The sequence below is a fragment of the Rhinolophus sinicus genome, chromosome 1 (assembly GCF_057876585.1).
Source record: "Rhinolophus sinicus isolate RSI-liver-muscle chromosome 1, RSI-T2T, whole genome shotgun sequence".
NCBI lineage: Eukaryota > Metazoa > Chordata > Mammalia > Chiroptera > Rhinolophidae > Rhinolophus > Rhinolophus sinicus.
Genome location: NC_142501.1, coordinates 207,687,180 through 207,710,061, shown reverse-complemented (window position 1 = coordinate 207,710,061; position 22,882 = coordinate 207,687,180). Strand labels below are relative to the sequence as shown.

At 36.6% G+C, this 22,882-nt stretch overlaps 1 protein-coding gene across 2 annotated transcripts in view; it reads right to left on the bottom strand.

Annotated features, from left to right (window-relative positions):
* RAB28 (RAB28, member RAS oncogene family) overlaps positions 1–22,882 on the bottom strand; it is an 81,846-nt gene that overhangs the window by 42,988 nt on the left and 15,976 nt on the right. For both annotated transcript variants that reach the window (XM_074321421.2, XM_019740864.3), the window contains exon 4: positions 17,005–17,134. In XM_074321421.2, the coding sequence (XP_074177522.2) occupies positions 17,005–17,134 (130 nt within the window). The remainder of the gene's footprint in view (positions 1–17,004; positions 17,135–22,882) is intronic.

The following is a 22,882-nucleotide window of genomic DNA, read 5'->3' as shown; positions in this document are numbered from 1 at the left end:
TGAAAGAAGCCAGACACAAAAGGCCATATATTTCATGATTCCATTTATATGAAATGTCCAGAAGAAGCAAACCCACAGAGACAGAAAGTAGATTAGTACTTGCCAGAGAATAGGGAGGAGGAGTGGAGGGGAAGAACAGAAAAGGGCAGTGACTGCTAATGGGTGTAGGGGTTCTTTAGGGGGTAATGAAAATATTGTAAAATTAGATGATGGTTATGGTTGCACAACCCAGTGAATATACTAAAAAGTGTATACTTTAAAATGGTGACTTTTATGGTATGTGAATTATATCTCAATAAAAAAAAAAGATCCCATAGCTATAACATCAAAGAAATTTTAAAGTAAAATATGGTCAATAGTCTCTTGTGATAGAAAATGTTTTAGTTCCTATTTTACCAATTGAATACATGGACAACAAAACTTTAGATCATGCATACAAAACTCCAAAGTCCTCTCTTAATACTTAATTTTTTCTCCAATACAATACACAATGAATAAAGCCCTCAAACACAATTATATATGTACAATTCCAAAAGTACTAACTGTATAACTGTATTTCCACTCATTTCTCTTTCTTGAGAAAGCATATCAAAATACAAGTAACATATATAAATATACATCACATAATATCTACTTTATTATTATTAAATTATTTGTAATACAGAGCACAACTGATCACATCAAGTGTGATATGACTGCCTTGTTGCACCTGAAGGTTTTCTCTGTGACATTCTACTTGGGAAAAAAAAGGTGTATCAATCAACATCAAAATCTCTGATGATATGTCTGTCATCCGTTTGTCCTTTTTAGAAAAATGTCTCTTCATGTCCTCTGCCCATTTTTTAATTGGGTTGCTTGTTTTTTTAGAGTTGAGTTGAGTGAATTTTTTATAAATTTGTGATATTAACCCCTTATCAGATATATCACTGGCAAATATCTTTTCCCATTCAGTAGGATTCCTTTTTGTTTCATTGATGGTTTCCTTTGCTGTGAAAAAACTTTTTAGTTTGATGTAATCCCACATGTTTATTTTTTCTCTTACTTCCCTTGCCCGAGGGGATATATCAGTAAAAATCTTACTCTGGGTAATGTCTGTGAAGTTTCTTCCTATATTTTCTTCTAGGAATTTTATGGTTTCAGGTATTACATTTAAGTCTAAGCCATTTTGAATTTATTTTTGTATATGGTGTAAGGAGGTGGTCCAGCTTCACATTTTTGCATGTGTTTGTGAAAAAATGCTCACCCTCACTAACCATCAGAGAAATGCAAACAAAAACCACAATGAGATACCACCTCACCCCAGTCAAAATGGCTGTCATCAATAAATCAGCAAACAACAAGTGCTTGCGAGGATGTGGAGAAAAGGGAAACCTTGTGCACTGTTGGTAGGATTGCAGATTGGTGCAGCCACTATGGAAAACAGTATGGAGGTATCTCAAAAATCTGAAAATGGAACTACCTTATGATCTAGCAATTCCACTCCTAGGAATCTATCCGGAGAAACCCAAAACTCTAATTCAAAAAAGTGTATGCACCCCTATGTTTACTGCAGCACTATACACAATAGCCAAGACATGGAAACAATCGAAATGCCCATCAGTAGACAACTGGATTAAGAAACTGTAGTACATTTATATAATGCAGTATTATGCAGCCGTAAAGAAAGAAATCTTACCATTTGCAAAAACATGGATGGACCTAGAGAACATTATGCTAAATGAAATAAGTCAGACAGAGAAAGACAAATACCACATGATCTCACTTATATGTGGAATCTAAAGAAAAGAATAAAGGAATGAACTAATCAGAAACAGTTTCAGAGACATAGAGGAAAAACTGAGGGTTGCTAGATGGGAGGGGAGGTGGGGATAAGGGGGAAAGTGAGGGGATTAGAAAGCACAGTCAGTAACCACAAGATTGCCACAGGATCACGAAAGTTAATTTGGGGGATGTAATCAATAATGTAAAGATTTTGTAGGATATGCGATGGACACTTGTCTCGTTAGGGAGACCACCCTAGGGATGATGTAGATGCCTGATCACTGCACTGTATACCTGAAGCTGAATAGGGGAAGGAGGGTTGACACAGTGTGAGGGATATAAATGATAAATGTCTAACTATTACATTGTTTTGTGTACCAGAAACTAACAAAAAAAAAAATCTCTGATGATATAGAGACTGATGGATTATAACAATACTAAGTAGAGCTCCTCATTAAAAACAGTTACTTTTAATATGTTCTGAATGGATTCGCGGATAGTTCATTTGTAACTCATCATCTTAAAAAGATTAAAAGTAGACAGCACCATATGCATATTTATTAAGTTTCTAAGAAAAAGCAATAAAAAAATTAGTTCAAAAAGAAGAAAAATAACTAAGCTTTTGGCATTAAACCTTCCATACTCAGGGAAAAAAAGAGTTCTCTTGAATGCTAGATATGCTTCTACAACTCCTATGTTAATTCTGTGAATCAACTCCTTTTCACCCCTCATTTGGCTTCTAATTTCAGAAGTACTGGAACAGAAAAAAAACAGGAAGGGTACCATTTACTTTTAGAATCATTCTTCTTCAATTTGCATAGTATGCACATTTGAGTCTCCTAATACCAAAAAGGAACGTTATTCAAAAATCTAATTAATCACACACAATAATCCACATTTTTCTATACTAAATATTTAAAGGTAGTCTATAAATTTAATTCCCACTGATTTTCATAATGTTTTCAAGAGAGCTCTAATTTTGGTTTCCTCATTAGTAAATAAAATATTAAAATTAGAGTCCTAGATTCTTCTCATTTCAACTTCTATGATTGAGATTTACTTCTAACATATGAAATCATAATGGCTCTGTTATGGGCTGAATTGCATCACCCCTGTCCCCCCAAAAAAAAGTATGTTGGAATTCTAACCCCCCTGTCCCCCCCAAAAAAAACTATGTTGAAATTCTAACCCCCCAGTCCCTCAATATGTGACTGTATTTGCAGATAGGGCCTTTAAAGAAGCAACTAAGGTAAAATCAAGATCTTAATCCAATATGATTGGTGTCTTTTTAAGAGGAGATTAGGACACAGACATGCACAAAGAAAAGACCATGTGAAGACACAGAGAGAAGACAGCTATCTACCACTACAAATCAACTCTGCAGAATCCTTGATCTCAAACTGTTAACCTCCAGAACCATGAGGAAATAAATCTTTCTTGTTTAAACCACCCAGTCTGAAGTACTCTGTCATGGCAGTCCTGGCAAACTAATACAGGCTACAATATCGTGCAGGTATTTAGATCCTCTCAGCACGGATACAAACACCAAAATATACAAGCGGAACTCACATTTCAAGAAACTCTAAGATGAGTTCATATGAGATAAAGAAAAATGTGCAAAAGGGCTCTGGACCTCCTGTCCAATAAGCTGAATTATTTTGGGTGCAGTGGGACTTTAGGACTGGTCAATTCCACACTCGTAAAGCAAAAGTTAACTTCCTACTAGCTTTCTATGTTATGGTATATGTATATACACGATTGTATGTTTTTTTAATAGCAAAAGAGACATTAAATTCCATATCCCTGAATTGGCTTGAGACTTACTTATAATAAACAGCTGGGTTCAAATGTTGGCTCCATCTCCTACTAGCTATTTCACAATAGACAAGTCACTCTCTGAGACTCGGTTTCCTCAGTCTTGCCAAGGGAGATAACAGCATGATGCCTGGCACATAGGAGATGCTTTATAAAAGGGGCCACCATTTAATCATCATATTTAAAACAACTCAGCATTGGCCCAAAAGGAACAGCAAGCTATCTACTTAGGCACTACTGGGGGGGGGGGGGGGGCGGGGGGGAAGTAGCATCAATGTGCCCAAGTGCTATTGTCTAATTTTTACTATAATTTAAATAAAACCCAAATAAAATCAAAATTAACACAATAGTTTATATTGCTTTAAAAAATAGTAAATACCTGGCATAGACTCTATTTAATGAATCAAATACTTAAGGATTCAAGATTTTTGTCAACTTCTCTCTAAATACACTTTGTCTTAACATGTTATATTTTGCCTGAAATTCATTTCTTCCATTTATGTATCCAAACCTTACTAATTTTCAAAGACTAAGTTTGAGTTCCACATTCCACTTAATCCTTCCCTACCTGACAATTTTTCCCTCCCATGGATACAATAGTACTAAATTATATGTTGTCTTACTTTTGTACTTTTTGTCTGTTATGTTAATCTTACTTCCACAACAAGAAAAGTTTCCTGAAGGCTGGATTCATGATACATGTACCGAGGAAGGAGCCATGTGCTCACAGAAAGAACTTACTACTGTATGGATTGACTATGTTAAATAGTTGTATTAAGTTTGCTATTGCCTTTCTATGCTGCTTAACTTTAAGGTACTTCAAATTAGGGAGAACTCACAACATGCTTTTAATTTAACACATATATAGAATCACACACTGATTTGAAAGCATCCTAAAGAATCACCTAATTTAGTCTAATTAATCACCTAATTAATTCTTTAAAACTACTTGTTAGATAAAATACAGACTACAATAACATTTATTTTTATTTTTACCATTGTCAGCAATATCCCTTTTATAGTATATAGTTGTTAATCTCTCCCATTCCCTGAATGATAATGAGAATATATTTTCATAGTAGCAATTGGTGACATTTCAATAAATCAAAGTGCCACAGTGATACCTAAATAAAAGCTTATTTCACTATAATGATGCTTCCAGGCTTCCTTCAAGTCAGGTGGTTACTTGCAGTTAATGATCTGTGACATACCACACAAGTAGTCCTAAAAAGACTTACTATCCACTGCATATGCAACAATATTTGCTTTATGGATGGCTAAATGAATGAAGACATTCAATGTAACTGTAAAAGTAAAATCAAAAGAAAACTTACAAGTAACATGTTTTCTTTAAGTAAAAGGGCTGTGACCATTTTCCATTAATACTTAACCTTTTGCTGGTGCAGTGCAACCACATATAACGACTGAATCCATAAAGCCCAAGAGCTGTTCTGGGTTAATGCTAATTAACTGCCCCCAAGCAAAAGAGCAGTAACTTTCCAGAAATGTGAGATCATCAGCCTCTATTGTTGACATCAAAGTCACATCACAAAGCTTAACGAACAATAAAAAAAGACAAACACGCTTTACACACAAGCTGAGAGTATGTCTTTTAATCAAATTTATATATACATATACAACACAAACATGCCAAGAAAAGAATTATTATTATTATGCTACACACAAAATTTACTAATCTCAAACAATCCTCTATCTTTCATAGCTGCCAGACTTTGTAAGCATTCACGTTTACCATTTATAATTTTATTTCATTTACTAGACTCGGCTTTTGTCCACCATATGTCCACTGTGGATTAACTATTCCCTTAGGTACAATTAAGGCCTTTCCATTTGTTGTAAGAAGAGCTAAGTATGAAGGACACAGCCAGAAATAACATTTATACCTCAACCAAAAACAGAAGCACATTCAAACTCAAACGATGGTTTATGCAGCATCTTTTTTTTTTGTTAGACACATGTCTGCATAGCAAAATAAACTTGAGATAAAAATGCATGGCAACTGTACACCAGCTTTCACCATTCAGACTGGACATCAAAATCATATCACCCCCATCAACTGAATTTAAAAATTTTTCAGAAAAATATACTTCTAAACTATAACTTAAGGTTGGCTTCCAAACATTAATTTTAACCAAAATTTTATTTAATATTTATGTATTTCAAAGACATTTCAAAATTTTTAATTTTTTTTTTTTTTTTTAAATCCTTAAAATATATAGAGACTTAGCAATACCTCTTCCCATTACCCGTAACTAGAAGACAGGATTTGAAGAGAGAATGGGAAACACAGTAACTAACACATACAACACCTATAACATACAAGGCATGGTAAGAGTAGTTTATACATATTTAATTCTTACAACAACCTCCCTATAAGGTAGATGCTATTATTATTCTAACTTTATAGATGAGTTAAAAGAGTTTAAGTACTGGTACCTTACCACGGTCACACAATAAGTGAGCCCATATCTGAACCTAACTTAGAAGTCTTACTTAGAAGTCTGTTACTGCTGTCTCTCTACATTAAAGATATTAAAGTGCACGAACATACTATAAAATATCCATAAGGAAAAATTCAATATCTCATCTTTTTAAAAATTAAAATTTTATGAAAATTAAGAGATTAATTTGGGCTAAGAGTTTAGTTTTCAAAAGAACTACGGGCACAATGTAAAAGGCTTTTATGTGATCTTACATGGTACTGACTCACAAGCACTAAGTCAGGCTATTATTAAACTCCTCTTCCAGGTAAAAAAAGAAACCTGGGCTCAGAGTTTTACAAAAGCTAAGGGGAATAAAAACCAGCATTGTTTGCACTTCATCATTTGAAAAGGTCTATAGTTCCATCTTTTCCTGAGGGAAAGAATTGATAATTGTTTAGTCACATATGATAACAAATATTTATTGAGCACCTTCTGTGTGCCAGAGAGGTAGACAGTGGAGAGAGAGCTGTGGATAAGGCAGACAGTCCCCACCGTCGTGGAGCTTTAATTACAGAATATTTGCATAATTCCAAAAGGAAAAACAATTTTTGCTCTAAAAATGGTGACTTTTTCAGAAGAATCACAAAGTTTAAAAAACAGAAAATAGGGCCGGTGCTCCTAATGCCAAGGTCGCCGGTTGGATTCCCACATGGGCCAGTGAGCTGTGCCCTCTACAACAATGATTGTGAACAACAGCTCTCCCTGGAGCTGGGCTGCCAAGTGCTGCTGCCGGGATACCATGTGCCGCTGTGAGTGGGCGGCAGCCAGCGTGATGGGCTGCCATGGGCTGCTGTGTGCTACCATGTGCTTGCTGCCATGAGCCCCACGGTGGCCAGCATGGTGGCCGGCAGCCATCCGTGAGCTGCTGAGAGCGGACCACCAACGAACGGCAACCAACAGCCTCAGCCGGGAGGAGCGCAAGGCTCATAACACCAGCACGGGCCAGGGAGCTGTGTCCTACACAACTAGACTGAGAAACAACGGTTTGAATGGGGGGGCGGGGGAGAAGGGGAAAAGAAAAACGGAAAATAGCTAATAACTATGAAAATCAAATGAGACACTATCTAGTATTCTGTCCTAGTCCTCTTCTATTTGCTCACTTCCCTCAACCCTCTCTAAAGAGTTTGGGAATTGGGAAAGTTCTCACAGACCACTCATATTCTACCTTTTCAATTAATCAGAATCAATGCAGAGTAAGGAATGAAGAGTAAGGAATGGAGATGACTATTCAAAACTATATCGAAAATAAAACAAGTTCAAAGAATTTAAAGACATGCATTTTATAACACCAGGTGTTTGCGCACGCGCGCGCACACACACACACACACACACACACACATCTGTCTGCCTGCCTTTTCCCATGAACATAAAACATGTTGTAAAACCACCCATCCCTACAAACACCACCAGAAGAGTTCTGACCCACATTCCCTCCGGCTGCTTCCCCATTGGCTGACTCTCTTGCCCAGTCATATTACATAGAGATGTTGCCTCCTTTTGCTGTCTATAATTCACTTTCTTCCCTTCTCTCTCACTCTCCTCATCTTTGACCCCCATCACTCCATGAACCAGCTTGCCAAGGTCACCACCAATTCTTTGTCCTCCATTGTTGGACAAAGGAGGACAAAGAATTGTAATAACCATTCTCAGTCCTCCTCTGTTGATCACTCCCTTCTCCTTGAAACATCTTTACATTTGGCTTCCAGGACATAATCACTCTAATGATTTTTCTCCTACATCCACTGACCACATTTTAATTCCACTGCTGATCTCTCTTCACGTCCCCAAACTTTAAAATATGTAACCCAAGGATTAATCTTTGGAACTGTGATCTTTTTACACTCGCTGCTATGTAAAGTTCATCCACTCTCAAGGATTTGTCATCAGTATACTGTGGACTCCCATACTTTTATCTCTAGACCTCATCTTGCCCCTGAACTCTAGACTCAAATATCCAACTGCCTACTAAACATCTCTATATAGATGCTTAATGAGTACTTCAAGTTTAACATCTCCAAAATCAAACTTTTGATCCTCACCCAAAGTCTGTTCTTGCATTCTTCCTCATGTCAGTAAATTGAACTTCAGCATTCAAGACGTTTAGGCAAAACATCTTGGCATTCTCTTGCCTCTTCAATCCTCTAGTACCACCATTCTATAAGAAAATCCATCACCACTATTTTCAAAATATATCCAGAAGCCAACCACTTCTCACTGTTCCCACTGCTATCACCCTGCTCCATGCCTCTTACCTACTTGCCTTGCATCCACTCTTACCACCATAGTATATTCTCAAAACAAGAACTATTGTGATGCTTCCAAGTTAAATCACTTCACTCTGATCGAGTCCCACTGTGGCTTTCCATCTCACAAAGGAAAAGTCAAAGCCCTTACAATGGCCTACAAAGTTGTTCCTGACCTGTCCTCTTCCTAGATCCTTCATCTTTATATCTAACTTCATCTCCTACACTCTTCTTTCACTCACTATTCCTTACACAGTTACAGACACACACACACACACACACACACACACACACACACACACACACACACACAGTTCTAGGAGGGAAGAAAAAAAATACTACCTTGAGGCCTTTGCACCTTCTTTTCCCCTCTACTTGGATAACTCTTCTACCACATATCTATGGGGGTCAGTCTCCCTGTCAGTCTCCCTCTCCCCCTCTCCCCCTCCTCTCTCTCTCTCTCTCTCTTCCCCCCCCCCCCGCTCCTTTATGTCTTTGTTCAAGTGTCATCTTCTCAGACCTTCCCTAACTACCATATTTAAAATCTTAACACTCTCCTCTAAGACTTCCTTTTTCTCTCTTCCCTACTTTACCTATCTATATAACACTTATCGTCATTTAACAAATTATATATTTTACTTATTTATTGTCTGTCTTCCTCTACTGAAACACAGCAAGATGAGAACAGGGATTTTTGTCTGTCCGTTCATTTCTGTCCCTCACATCTAGACTGGGATGTACTCAAGGACTGTTTGTTGAATGAATGAATGAAAGAATGAATGAAAATATACAATAGCAAATCAAGAAAATACCTGCTGAATCAATTTGTTTATACTGCAAAAACTAGACATTCATCATGTGAAATTTTAGAAACTATCACGGAAAATAAAAAGTAATTACAATCTAAGCACAAAAACAATTTTAAGTTAAAAAGAAGTGCTACTTTTAGAGCCCCCCCCCCCCCAAATCATTCCAAAGTTAGCGGTATTTCCAGGGTGTGCCTGGCAAATAGTAATTCAATAAATCTTAGCTAGGTTTACTATTGTTGCTGCTATTACGTATACGCACCTATCCATGTATATTGAAAATGGATTTTAAATAATATAACAACTGAATGATAAAATGAGCCTAAGAAATCATCTCTGCAAATATAAGACAGGGTTTAAACTACACATAAAGTTAAAATTAAACTCTCTTTAAATTGTATTGCAATAAATATCTCTGATTAAGCAGACTTATACCTACATAGTCTAAGTCATCGTATTTTAGGAATAGAAGGTACTTTTGACTACCCAGTACAAGCCCCTCATTTTATACGTGAGGATGATCCTAAGTGATTAAGTAAATTGCCCAAGGTCACAATGACAGATAAAATGACAGCACCAGGACAAAAGCTGAAGTTTTCTGATCCCTTAATCTATATTGGATTTGTTCCACAATCACTGAAAATATAACTATTAAAGGGGCTTAGATTACATTAATGAAAATTTCAAACCTATAGCTGTTCTTGTAATATTTTATTTAATATTAATTTAATATTTAAAAATTAATTTTCTTCTACAATTTAAAATCAGATTCATCATAAAAGAAACAAAAGTAGATTACGCTTTCTTTAATATTTAATAAACTTTCTCTAGCATGACAATGAGAGGATGGACAGAAATCATATAAAGAGATTATAATGACCAAAACACACAATTCCCCCCCAAAAAAAACCAAAAAACAAAACCACAAAAACCTTAATATTTCTCAGGCTAAGCAAAGTGCAATACTGTTCAAATGGTTTGAAGTAAACTATCTAAAAAAAAGTAACTATGAAATTACATAATAACATCACTGTGGCAACTGTTAATAGAAAAATCAGTTTTGATTAGTATTAAGGAAAAGCAGTCATTTGACATTTTCTTCCCCAATAATTATCAGTCACAACACCAGTCTGAATGCAAGCTTAAGCATTTAATTTGAGGAAAGTACTCAACCAGTGAAACTTAGAATACTACTAAACTGTTCTGAAAGTATAGTAGGAGTGTGAAGGATCATATAAGAGAACAGCTTTAAGTGTATATATTAAAATACTCCTTCATTTAGTATAGAGAATACTGATGCTATCAGTATCGCAATGAGATGCTATCAGCATCTTCCAGTAAGTAAATAATCATAGCGCTATTTGACAAATTTACATGTAAAGAGAGGAAAAAGCAATAATATGAAGCAATCGAAACAAGTATTAGGTCCATCTGAAAAAGACACTTGGAGCTGATACTTTGGATTACCATTCCCAGAACAAAAAGGACTAAAGTATTAAATGGGCACCGGGGCAGAATGTTTCAATTTAAATATATAAACAAAACGAATTTTTCAAATTCTCAAAAGTTTCTGTTTATGCCTTATAAATTATAAACTCTCTTATGGAAACTGATAATAAAGACTCACTCGCTCACTTTGTTATAATATTGTAGATGATAAATTTTATAGAAGTTAATATGAATCCTTCAAAATAGGAATCCAAGTAAATATTACCTACTTGAGTTTCACATTTCTACTCTCCAAATAAAGTAACAATTTTTGAGGTCTCAACAGTCACCATATAGCAATTTACATTTCATGTAAATTCCCATGAAGTTTTTCAAGCTGGACGTATAACCATCTCTTATATTACTCTATTATGGAAAATAAAGAATCGTCTTTTAAAAGCCTTGTGATAATTTTATTGAGAGCATCAGTAAAATTTTCAACTTGAAATTTACTTGTTTTACTAATACATTTCCACTGAGTTCAGAGAACACAACTTACAAGGTACATTAAAATGTAACCTTTGAACCTGGCAGTGTAAAACATCACTTCCTGGGCCGAGATAGTACTCCAAGAAGAATCCATCACTGTTAAGAAGAATATACACTCAACATGGTTAATTAGTGTTGATGCACTCTTCTCTATGCCCTCATCTGTCATGAAGATTGTTTAAAAATCTGAGTTATTAGTCTTTATTTGGGAAAGGATCTGGTTAATATCGTTAAGAGTAGGAATCATTCATCCATTCACTCTATCCTGGAGCATGATAATTCCTACCCCCAATACAAGTTACGGATAACCACCACCCCTCCACTAACTAAGAACCTATAAATCAGGAAGAGGGCAGCTCCTATGCAACCTCTGTTAATTTCTGTTTACAATCTATCCAACTGAGAATGTTAGCTAGTCAGGGGAGAAACTGGCTGATGGATCAGATAGTAGGAAAACATAACAGCTTAAAGATAGAAAATAACAAAATGACAAATTAAAATGCCACGTGATTATAAAACACAGATTGAATTTTAAATTACTCTTTAAAAAATTAATATTCCTGAATGTTCAAGTTGAACTTTCCCTGAAACACTGGGGAAAAAATTAAAACTGTACTTCAGTGCAGATTATGATTTTTGAAATTAAACACAAAAATTTTTTTTTTAAATGTGTAAGCAAAATGTCAAAAGTATAGGGTTCTACCATTATATAGGTTAGGGGGGAAAAGCAAAATTCTTAATTTTTTCATATTTACTTACCCTAAAATCATGACATCAAATCTATGTTTTATCTCAAACATGATCCAATAAAATATAACTTCAATATATTTCCTAAAAAACTCTCTCTGATGTTATCCACCAGGATGGAATTCAGTATGCCAATTGGGCCTGAAGGCCATCTAACAGATTCCTTGTATCTACATATATATTTTTCCTCATTAAGAAAACCATTTTCCCTGAATAACATATCCCGGACTGTAAACACTTCTAATTTCAACAGTCTTCATGAAAAGGCTTGTATTCATTCATTCAAGCACTGTTCTAAGTGATGAGGTCCATAGCTTTCACAGAGCTTAGATTTTAGTGGGGGAGACAGACAAGAAACAGTATCAGATGGCACTGAGACTATGCAGGTAACAGAATGTCCTGGCAGAGAGGAACTAGTTGGCTTCTTTAGACGGAGTGGTTGAGGAAAGCAACTCTGAGGAGATCACATTTAAGATGACATCCAAATGACAAAATTGAACCACCCAAGAAAAGACCAGCAGGAAAAGCCTTTCAAGCAGAGCAAACCCTAAGGTACAAATTAACGTGGAATGTTTTAGGAACGGAAAAGAGACAACTGGGCGTCATGCATATAGTGGGCCAGGGTGCACACAGAAGATGACGTGTGAGATCACACAGTACTTGGTAGACTTGGGAAAGGAGTTTGGGTTTCATTCTAAGTAGGATGAGAAGGCACTAGAGGGTCTTAAGCAGGACAGTCATACATTGTGAGTTCCCATCCGGGAACTGGATTGCAGAAGAGCAAAGCTAGGAGCAGGAACAACAGTAATGAGGCCACTGCAACAGTTCACATGGGAGGTGATGGTGGTGTGTTAGGCCATGGCCAGGTCCACCTGTATGTACTAATCTCAGAAGTGGACATAAATTGAAAATTGAAAATCCCGAGGCTCTACCTAAGTCCCAATAATTTACCTGCAAGACCAAGAAACAAAGTAGCAGGGCTGCTGGATGTGGCTCCCTGAATTGCAGAAGTTACCATAGATGATAATATAAGTGTTTCCTCGCACTCACATGGCTGAAACTGTAGTCTGTCAGACATCTTATTCTACATGGGGCTGTAGACATCATCAAACTTCAACAGAACTTCCCATAAAATACACGGAATAAGTAAATGACTTAAGCTCTTTCTCATTTTGAAACTTACCTAGCAGGATTTATTTTTGCCTCACTAGGGAAAAGAAAGGCCTTCTATGAAGATTGGGACATAACGGTATTTATTAATCTCAACAACCAAACACAGCAAAAAAAAAAAAAAAAAAAAAAGCGGTGAAATTTTTAGAGAACTTGAGTAGAGAAAAGATAAAAATTAAGACCTAGGTTAGCAGGTCCAATCATCACTCCTTAAGCAGTTTCTCTGGCTCTACCTTTGTACAAATTAATGATGGCCACTGAATACACACGGCTGGCACTCAAGAATACTGAACGAATTGCCCAACCCAACACATGGTGTGAGAACCATCAATCTGGAACAAAATAAGGAATAAGATGGTGACAACGGAATTCACTAGAAACCATTTCCTCCAGGCCACTTTTGTAAAACATCTATTTCAGCTCTACTAATTCATAACTTGAGATTATTCTAATTGAAGCAATAGTCAGTGCTTTTAAAAAGCTACTATGATTAATAATAGTTATTGAGCACTTATATTGTATAAGACCACATGCTAAGCGCTTTTCATGTAATATCTCATTTAATCTTTAAACCAACTTTATCAGACAGGAACTATTACCCTTACTTCCAGATGAGGAAATTGAAGCTTAAAGTAGCTTGTCTGACGTCACAATGCTGTTAAGTGAAAAAATTGGCCTTATAAGCAAAGTCTGTCTAAAGTCAAAGTTCTAAGATCTTAACCACACAACTCAATGCTTCATTTAAAGTTTAATTAGTATACAGAACACTACCTAGTCTCTTAAGACCTTTCCAAATATATAAAAAAATAAATTAATACATTTGTTTTAAGTATCATATACTGAAATAATTGATTTACTAATCACCAATTTTGTCTATGTCATTAAAGCAAGTCCCTTCCTCTGCTGGCTACTTCATTAACCTACTGTAGTTACTCCTGTTATTTAAAAAAAAAAAAAACCTCAATACTTTTACAAAAGTAAACCCATCATTCACCCTTACCTACGACTATCCTCGATCCTTGGCCCAAATTTCTAACAGTTTACCATACTTTAATAAAAAGCAAACGATTTTATAACTTACTAATTATAAGCTCTTACTATAGAATAAATTCACACAAACACACACACACACACACACACACACACACACACACACTTTGTATAGAAATTTTCTCTCTAGCCTTGTGCTAAACTTTGGCTAAAAGCTGACTAATGCTACTGTGGGGACAGAGCCCCAGAAAGTAGTTTACAGGCTCTCGGCCTCACGTGGAAAGGTACTGGCTCGGGTGGTGGATGGCCGTCGGCTGTGGATGATTGGCCTTCGGCTGTGGCCAGTTGGCCGATTGGCCGCTGGTATAACTGCTGCGGCTAAGGAGGAGAGCCGAGGATTGCTGAGGAGAGCCAAGGACTGCCGAGGACTGCCGAGGATTGCCGAGGATTGCCGAGGATTGCCGGAGAGCCGAGGAGAGCAGAAGAGAGTAGAGGAACAGAGCGGAGGAGAGCAGAGGAGAGAGGAACAGAGTCGAGGAGAGTGGAGGAGAGTCGTCCGTCGGTCGGCGGAAAGACTGATGGCAGGTTGCGCGTCCAGTGTGGGCCTAGCCTCCAGTGAGACCGTAGTGGTATGACTCCCCTACCTATGGCTCCGTGGGTGTTCCTTTTTGGCCTCACCATATCCTGCGTTCTTGTGTGGGGAGTGGGAGCAGAGACCCCGCAGGCCGCCCCACCCGACAAATGGCTCAGCGAGCAGGGTCTCCCGCCTGACAAATGGCGCAGCGAGCAGGGTCTCCCGCACAACAGCTACAACTATATTCACAGCCTCCACATATTTCTTTTTAACATATGCTTTCTATTCAAGTGGCAAAGAATAGGACACAATGATGGATTTTTAAAAGCACATTTAGGCAAAAGATGAGCTTGTTGAGATAATGAGCATAGTGATCCAATTTCTGACGTCTACCCATCATGTTTCTTTTGTTTTGTCTTTAACCAGCATGTAAAGTCTGTGCTTTTTCATATAATTATATCCCCAGAAAAGAAAATATATACATACAACTATACTAATATAACATCAACGTGGAAACACAAATCGTAAGATCCTTCTTTACATGATCATATGCAATCGGGCCAGTGACAGATCATGCAGTAAAGAGTCAGGAAAATGTTCATGTATAACTTCTTCATTTTACATATATAACATTCTGTGTGACTGCATACTCTATTATATGATCTCACTCTGAGAGTATTGTAAATACAAGAAAGGTGTCAGAGCTAAGCCAAAAATGAAAAAACTCTTTTGACTCTTATGCTATTAAATCTCAAACATAATAACACTGCAATAATTTTTTGCATAAATTCATGTAACTTACATAAATGTTTTTTTTAACCTAGGAATGGCACAAGCAGCACAGTCCAACAGCCCGTCTCATCTGCTGCCCTGTCTTTGACAGTGACAATGCTGGATGCCTCACAGGACAGCATAAACACATAATGTATATAATTATGTGCCTCTACGCTATTACTCCAGATGGTCGTTAGATTATATCCTGAAAGAAATGAAAACAAATCCCAACCCCCATGCCTTCCCTACTCTGTAATTTCCCAAAAGGTGATGGGAAACCTCAAATTAAGCACAAATTTAACCATAAAATAAGCCAATGCTTTGGTAACAGAACAACCAAGAAATGATCTCCTAAAATGAAAAGTTCCACTTAGAGCCTAAGCTCATCAAAACTTATGATTTGTAAAGGGGGATTTCAGTGAATTGAAAAGCATCTGATTCACTCAATTAGAATTATTTACAAACTAGATGAACAAAATTTCACTGACACTTAAAAAAACTATTATCTTCTACCCAAGCCATCCATTTTGTGACATGAAATAATGTTTCCTAAAAGCTTTATAAAATCTGTATTTGTAACTCTTTAGAGAAGTGATACGCATACATGTTTTGTAATGATTTTAAAGTATGGCTTGGATTTATTCAATGTTCATCTAAGTGTGCAAAACCACATAATGAAGAAATCTTGGTTTAGTCCTTCAGGAAGTACTATTTCCTAAACAATTACAGACCAAAAAAAAAAAATGCACTATACTTTTAAAGACCTTTGGAGGAGACAATTCTCTTGATAGTATACTTGGGTATTGATTTAACAATGCTTGTAGTCAGGAAACAGTTTCTGACCTAAATCCTCCACGGTATAATTTGAATTCATTTTCTCTTTTTCTGTCTGCAAATAGTTGTAAAACATTAAGTCATATCATAATATTTTCTATATCTGAAAACCCTTATTAAGGACTCCTTTTCCAAGTAACTGCATTGCAGGATTATGTACCAAGTAACAGTTTTGTATAGCATTCGGTCTTATAATTTTTATATGCTGTAAATCACAGCCCAAAAGACAAGATGTCAAAAATTACCCATCCATCATGTTTATCAAGCACTACTCTCCCCTATTATAATATAATCTTTCTCCAAAAAAAAAAAAATTATCTATATTTCAGAACAAACCTCAAAAATTCAGAAAAGGAACTTGATGAGAGATGAGAGCAAGAACAGCACACACAGAATTCCACGCAGACACTGCTTCCCTCACTAGAACAGGGGATCATTTAATGAAATGTATCTCCCCGAGTCTCTGGGGCATGGCTGAAGCTGCAGTGCAGTCCCACATGCTCTGCAGCTGCATTGCTTTTCTTACTAGTGCATGCTCCTCCTTACACTCAGGAAGCCAAACACACTGTCAGGACAGAACTCACCTTACTAGTAATCGGCCAAAGCAGGAGAGCAATTATGAAGATCAAGCATTAAAACTGTTATTGAAAAGACTGTGCACATCTTTGGGAATTTTCTTCTCAAGCAACTTGCTCATTCCAGGAAACTTGTATCTACTTACGTTTCCAAATATCAATGTGTTTTAGGAATAAAAACAATAGGATACGCAAACAAACTTTACCGTACATAAATAAGCATTAATAACTTACTTTTATTGCCCACCAAGGCAACCAGCGGCTGAGTTTCTGATTCCTCGCTCATTTTCTTCACCACAGTGTACCAGTCTTCTAAATTCTCAAAGCTTTGATAATTCGTAATGTCATATACCAAGAGGATGCCCTGTCACAAGAGTTACAGGATATTTGTGAGGCACTACTTCAAAAAATGTATCATTACTGAATACTCTTAAGCAATAATGCTTCAGATATGCCTAGGACTGTTACACATGCAAATGTGGACTGCTTTACACACAAACTGACTTCGTTAGTTACTGGCAGGCAAATAATACCAAATGTTTTCATTCAAGATAAATCCAGCAATTCAGATGCAATGCAAGCTAAATAATAATTTCATCTAATTATAAGTGGTTTTCCCAATAAGATATCTGGGATATGCTTGGTAAGTTACAGTAAATGTAAGAAAATTATATCACAGAGGTGGAAAAAGCTGCAAAGTCTATAATCCTGCCTTTTACTTTCACGAGGTCAAACATTTAAACCTCTCAATAACCATCTGCTGCTGCTCTTTTTAAATATTTTCAAAAATGGAGATTCCATGACATCCCTTGATAGTCAATTTCAGTGTTTAACACAATTTTCTTTAAATGAAATAAGTCGATTTCCTCTTTTGGTCCTCTGTGCATTTGGAGAACAACGTGAGAGTATCCTCCTTATAATAACCCTTTACGTACTTGAAGAGAGTTTAAGAAACTCCTTTACCGTCTCCTTTCCAGAATAAACAAACTCAATTCCTTAAACTTGCCTCAAAGGACCTATTTTCTATCCCTTTAATCATAGTTGTTGGTTCTTCCCAGGACACTCTACATACAGTTTTTTGACATCCTATTTAAAATAAGCAATGTAAAACTAGACATGATACTGTAATAAGAGCACGAACAAAGCCAAATATAATAGAAGGATTGCTTCCTGCCTCTTATATATCATATTCCTTTTAATATATCCCATTATTTTGTGTGGGAAGGAGAAGTATGTACACACACAAAAATAACAGTGCCACATTCTTGACTCTCATCCAGTTTGTGGTCAAACACTTAATACAAAGCTCTGCATACAATGTAAGTCTGGACCCTGATAGCATTTATATCTCCTTCTTCTTAGGTTATAATCATAAATGTTGACTACTTTTTTGCACCTACAATGTACCAGACAGATATCTAGATCGTTTCATTAATCCTCACAGCAATCATGCAAAGTTGGTGTTACTATCCTCATTTTACTAATAAACAGAGGTTAAAATAACCAAGGTCACACAGTGAGTTAAGTAACTAAGCCACGATTTGAACCAAGGACTGAGTGAATTTAAATTTCACTCATTCATTCAACAAACATTTGTCTGCCAACTACATGCCAAGCACTATGCTGGGTGCTAGGGATATCAATTCCAAACCTCAAGGAACTCACAGTTGGCTCTGCAGCAAAGCCAAGCACATAAACAGACAAGTACATAACACAGAAGTCATGGCCAGTGATATACTGGTAAATATTAATCAACTGGCTCAGGGCATGGCAGGGGTGGGGGTGGGGAGTGTGTTACTCGGGGAGTTTGCCAATTTCTATGGTGTAAATACTGCTCTGTGGCCATTTTCAAGCTATTGAAGTCAATTCACTGAACACAAAGTTGGCTAGGACCCCACTATATAGCATCTCCACCACACAGATACACTAAATGTAAACAATCTCAAGAGCATAGATAACAGAACTCTATCGAAAAATAATTACTTAAGTGATAAATTTTGAGCATATTTTTGTTTTTAATACAATTTATGAGTCTATATATAATTTTTAATCATAAATGTATTCAAGAACTGGCTCCAAAAAAAAGAAAAAAAACTCCTGAAAACTTACCCACTGATCTGCAAGCAGGCTCTAGCATACTACTGCTAACACCTGCCAGCACCATCCTCTTTTGTTAAACTACACTGGCCCCCAAGTCACTTAGTTTCTCTGGGTCTCAGGTTGCCTGTCTCTAAAATTAGATCATTGAGTTAAACAGTCTCTAAGATCCCTTCCAGTTTCAATATCCTATAATTTTTATGCAAAAATCACTTGTCCGATTCATTTTGGGAACTCAGACATCTATTTCTGTCTGTCTTCCCAAATGCATTGAAATAATGCCCAACACAGAATTATTTGAAATGATGAGCAAAATCCCACTTTTCTTATTAAGAATGATGTCCCAGGACTGAACTCTGAAGGAAGCTAATCTTCAAGCTATTGACTCCACCTCCAGGTGATAGGAAAGATACAACCTCCAGGTGACATGACATGCGTGATACAACATACTTTGTTGAAAGAGCTCTGCCCTGGAAGTCAGATGGCTGTAGGGTTGCAGCCCTGGCTCTACCATCTACTGATCTTGGGCAATGCTGCTGTCCTCCGCCTTTATAGCACTGGCCATGCCTAAGTGATTAAGTAATGAAAATAGACTTACTTAAAAACTAACACACTACACAATCGTTGGGAATTTTCTTTTATTATTCTGAGTGAATAAAAATCACACTTTCAAGGCAATTTTAAGGTAGTTTTTACACTCCTAAAATGAGCCTTGACCTATCATGTCTCTTAACCTTAAGATTTTTGGAACCCTTCTAATTAATACATGAAAATCTTCATTTCAGTATGAGTCAATAGCTGAATGTGATAGAAAATACGCAAATAAAACATGGCCACCATCTCTTAATAATCAGTACTAGACAGAGCTATGGAATAAAAATAAATACCATTGATCTAGACCAGGGTTCTATGGCCCACAGGTCAAATCCAACACACAGCCCATGTTTTAAATAAGCTTTTATTGAAACATAGTCACACTATTAGTCTAAGTACTATCAATAACTGCTCTTGCACCACACCTGCAGAGTTGAGTAACTGCAGCAGAGACAGTATGGCCTGCAAATCCTAAGATATTGTCCATCTGGCTCTTTAAGGGAAAGTTTGCCAATTCCTGACCTACACCAATGTGTCCTGATATATATTTTCTGTCAGCGATACCTATAAATCTTCCAGGACTCCTAAGAAAGATAGAAGGATAACACCTTTTTACTAATCTAGCTATCCACCAACCCAAACATCTGTCTGTCTGTTCATATGCCCCATTCTCAGTACCAGTTAATTATAAAAACTATCTTTGCTCCTAACATGACAATCGTATACTAGTTTTGGCCTTCACTGCTACAGTGAAAGTTTGAGAAGGGAAAATAAGAAAACCAAAAACACTAACATACAAAAGAAATTCTAGGCTACATGGGTACTAGACCTATCAGGGTGATGATTTTGTAAGGTATATAAATGTCTCATCACTATGCTGTACACCTGAAACTAATGTAATATTGTATATAGACTATACTTGAAAATAAAATTTAAAAAACAAGAAAGATCTAGGGCTTTTGGTTTCAAATCCAACATGTAAAGAGCTTGGAGGTTGTCATGGCTGTCCTGACAATAAGAAAAAAGCTCAACAAACAAAATCAATGACTTTTCTTGGACATGACAGAGAGCTGAGTTTCCCAGGCAAATCGCCACCCTGAAATCTGGAGAGACAGGTGAATTCAGAAAGTCAGAGCCAAAACCTGCTTACCTAGTACAACAGCTGTTTGAGCCAGTAAATGATAAGAACATGTAAATGATAATTTTGATGAACTGCTGGAGGCTGAGTGCGGCCTGGCTTGAGAAGGAGAAATTCCCGGGCGACAGTCTTAGGGGTAGTGGGCTTTACCTCTAGGAGCCCCACGGGAGCATCACGGCGAAGAGTCAAGAAAGGTACCCTCATGGCTCTGGCATGTGAAGGAAGACAGTAACCACTGTAAACTATGCCCAGAGCATTATCTATAAAAAAGGCAAACTGTCCAGGAGAAGAAGCTTAATCAGACTCTTATATGACACGGAGGAAGGGCAGATCCCAACTGCAGCCCCCCCAGCTATCCTGTCTCACTTAAGTGGGAAGAGCTAAGAAACACCTGTGAAGGTTACAGCCCAGGGACACAGGCCACTGAAAGGCCTTGACCTAATCATAAGAGTACAGAATGCTTCCCCTCCCCTATACTTTACCACAACACTAACAGGGCCCAGTATAATAGTAGTGGGTGACAGCTGAAAGAGCTGTAAGACACAAACTTCAAAAATAAATAAGTAAATACATAAATGTAATTTGAAAAAAAAAGACACAAACTTCAACTAAGGAAGAATTCTTTGAGATGCCCCAAAAAAGGAGAGGGAAAAAAAACAAGGAGATAGAGGAATTTGTTATCTCTGGCACCTACAGTTTTATCAAACATTAAACACAGACCAACTCCTGGCCAAGGTAACACTAAAGACCTATTTACCTGAGTTCTTATTACTTCATACATCATGTCTAGTTTTCAACAAAAAAATAAGAACACTAAAAGGCAGTTTGAAAAGAAAAGGCAAGTATTAGAATTAAACTCAGATATGACACAGATTTTGGAATTATCATACCAAGGATTTAAAATAACTATGACTGCTATATTAAAGGTTCTAATGGAAAAGTTAGACGACATGCAAGAATAAGTGTGTAATGCAAGCAAAGAGATGGCAACTCTAAAGAATAACAAAAAGGACACTGCAAAATGCTAGATATCAAAAACACTGTAACAGAAATGAAGAATGCCACTGATGGGCTCATCAGTAGATTGGACACAACCTAGGAAAGAATCAGTGAGCCTGAAGATAAGGTCACAGAAACTTCTAAAACTACAATGCAAAGAGAAAAAAGAAAGAAGAAAACAGAATATCAAAAAACTGAGACAATTCTGAATGGTGCATCCTACATGTAAGTGGAATATCACAAAGAAGAGAGAATGAAGCTTAAGAAGTATTTGAACTAACAATGGCCAAGAAATTGCCAAAATTAATTAAAGACACCAAACCACAGATGCACGAACCTCAGAAAACACCAAGCAAAATAAGCGCCAAAAAAAATCTACATATATATATATATATACACACACACACACACATACATACATATATACATACATACATACATACATATATATGTGTGTATATATATATGGTTACAAGAAGCGGAGTACAGCATTAGGAATAGAGACAGTGGAAATGTAATGGCTGTGTGCGATGTCAGAGGGATAGTGGATAGGGGAGGGGGATTGTCACTGTGTGAGGGATATAAATGATAAATGTCTAACTATTACATTGTTTTGTGCAACTGAAACTAATAAAAAAATGTTAAAAACAAAAACATAAAAAAAGGGGTGAAGAAAAAAAATCTACATGTAGGCACATCATATATTCACACTGCATAAAACAAAACACAAAGAGGAGAAAATCTTGATAGAAGGTGGGTGGGGGAATACTTTAGAGAGAAACACGGATAAGAATTACAGAGAATTTCTCATCAGAAACCACGTAAGAAAAGAATGGAGTGAAATGTTTAAAGTGTTGAAAGAAAGAAAAAAAAAATCCAGAATTCTATTCGTAAAATTATCCTTCATAAGTGAGGGAGAAATAAAGACTTTCTCAGGGAAAAAGAAAACACTGAAGAAATTCATAGCCAGCAGACCTACCCTGGAAGAAATGTTAAAGAGGGAGCGGAAAATGACATTATGGGTCAGAAATTCAGTTCTACTGAATTTCTAAAGAAAGAAAAAGTATCAGAGAAGGAACAAGTTTATTGTTTAAATTAATAATAGTGATAAAGTATTCAGTGATTTTTAACATATGGACAAGCAAAATGATGACAGCAATGCCATAAGAAATGGGAGGGACGAATAAAGAATATTCTTTCATGAAGTATCTGAACTACATGTGAAGCAATATAGTGCTATATGAACGTGACTTAAATTAGTTAAAACTGTATATTACAAATTCT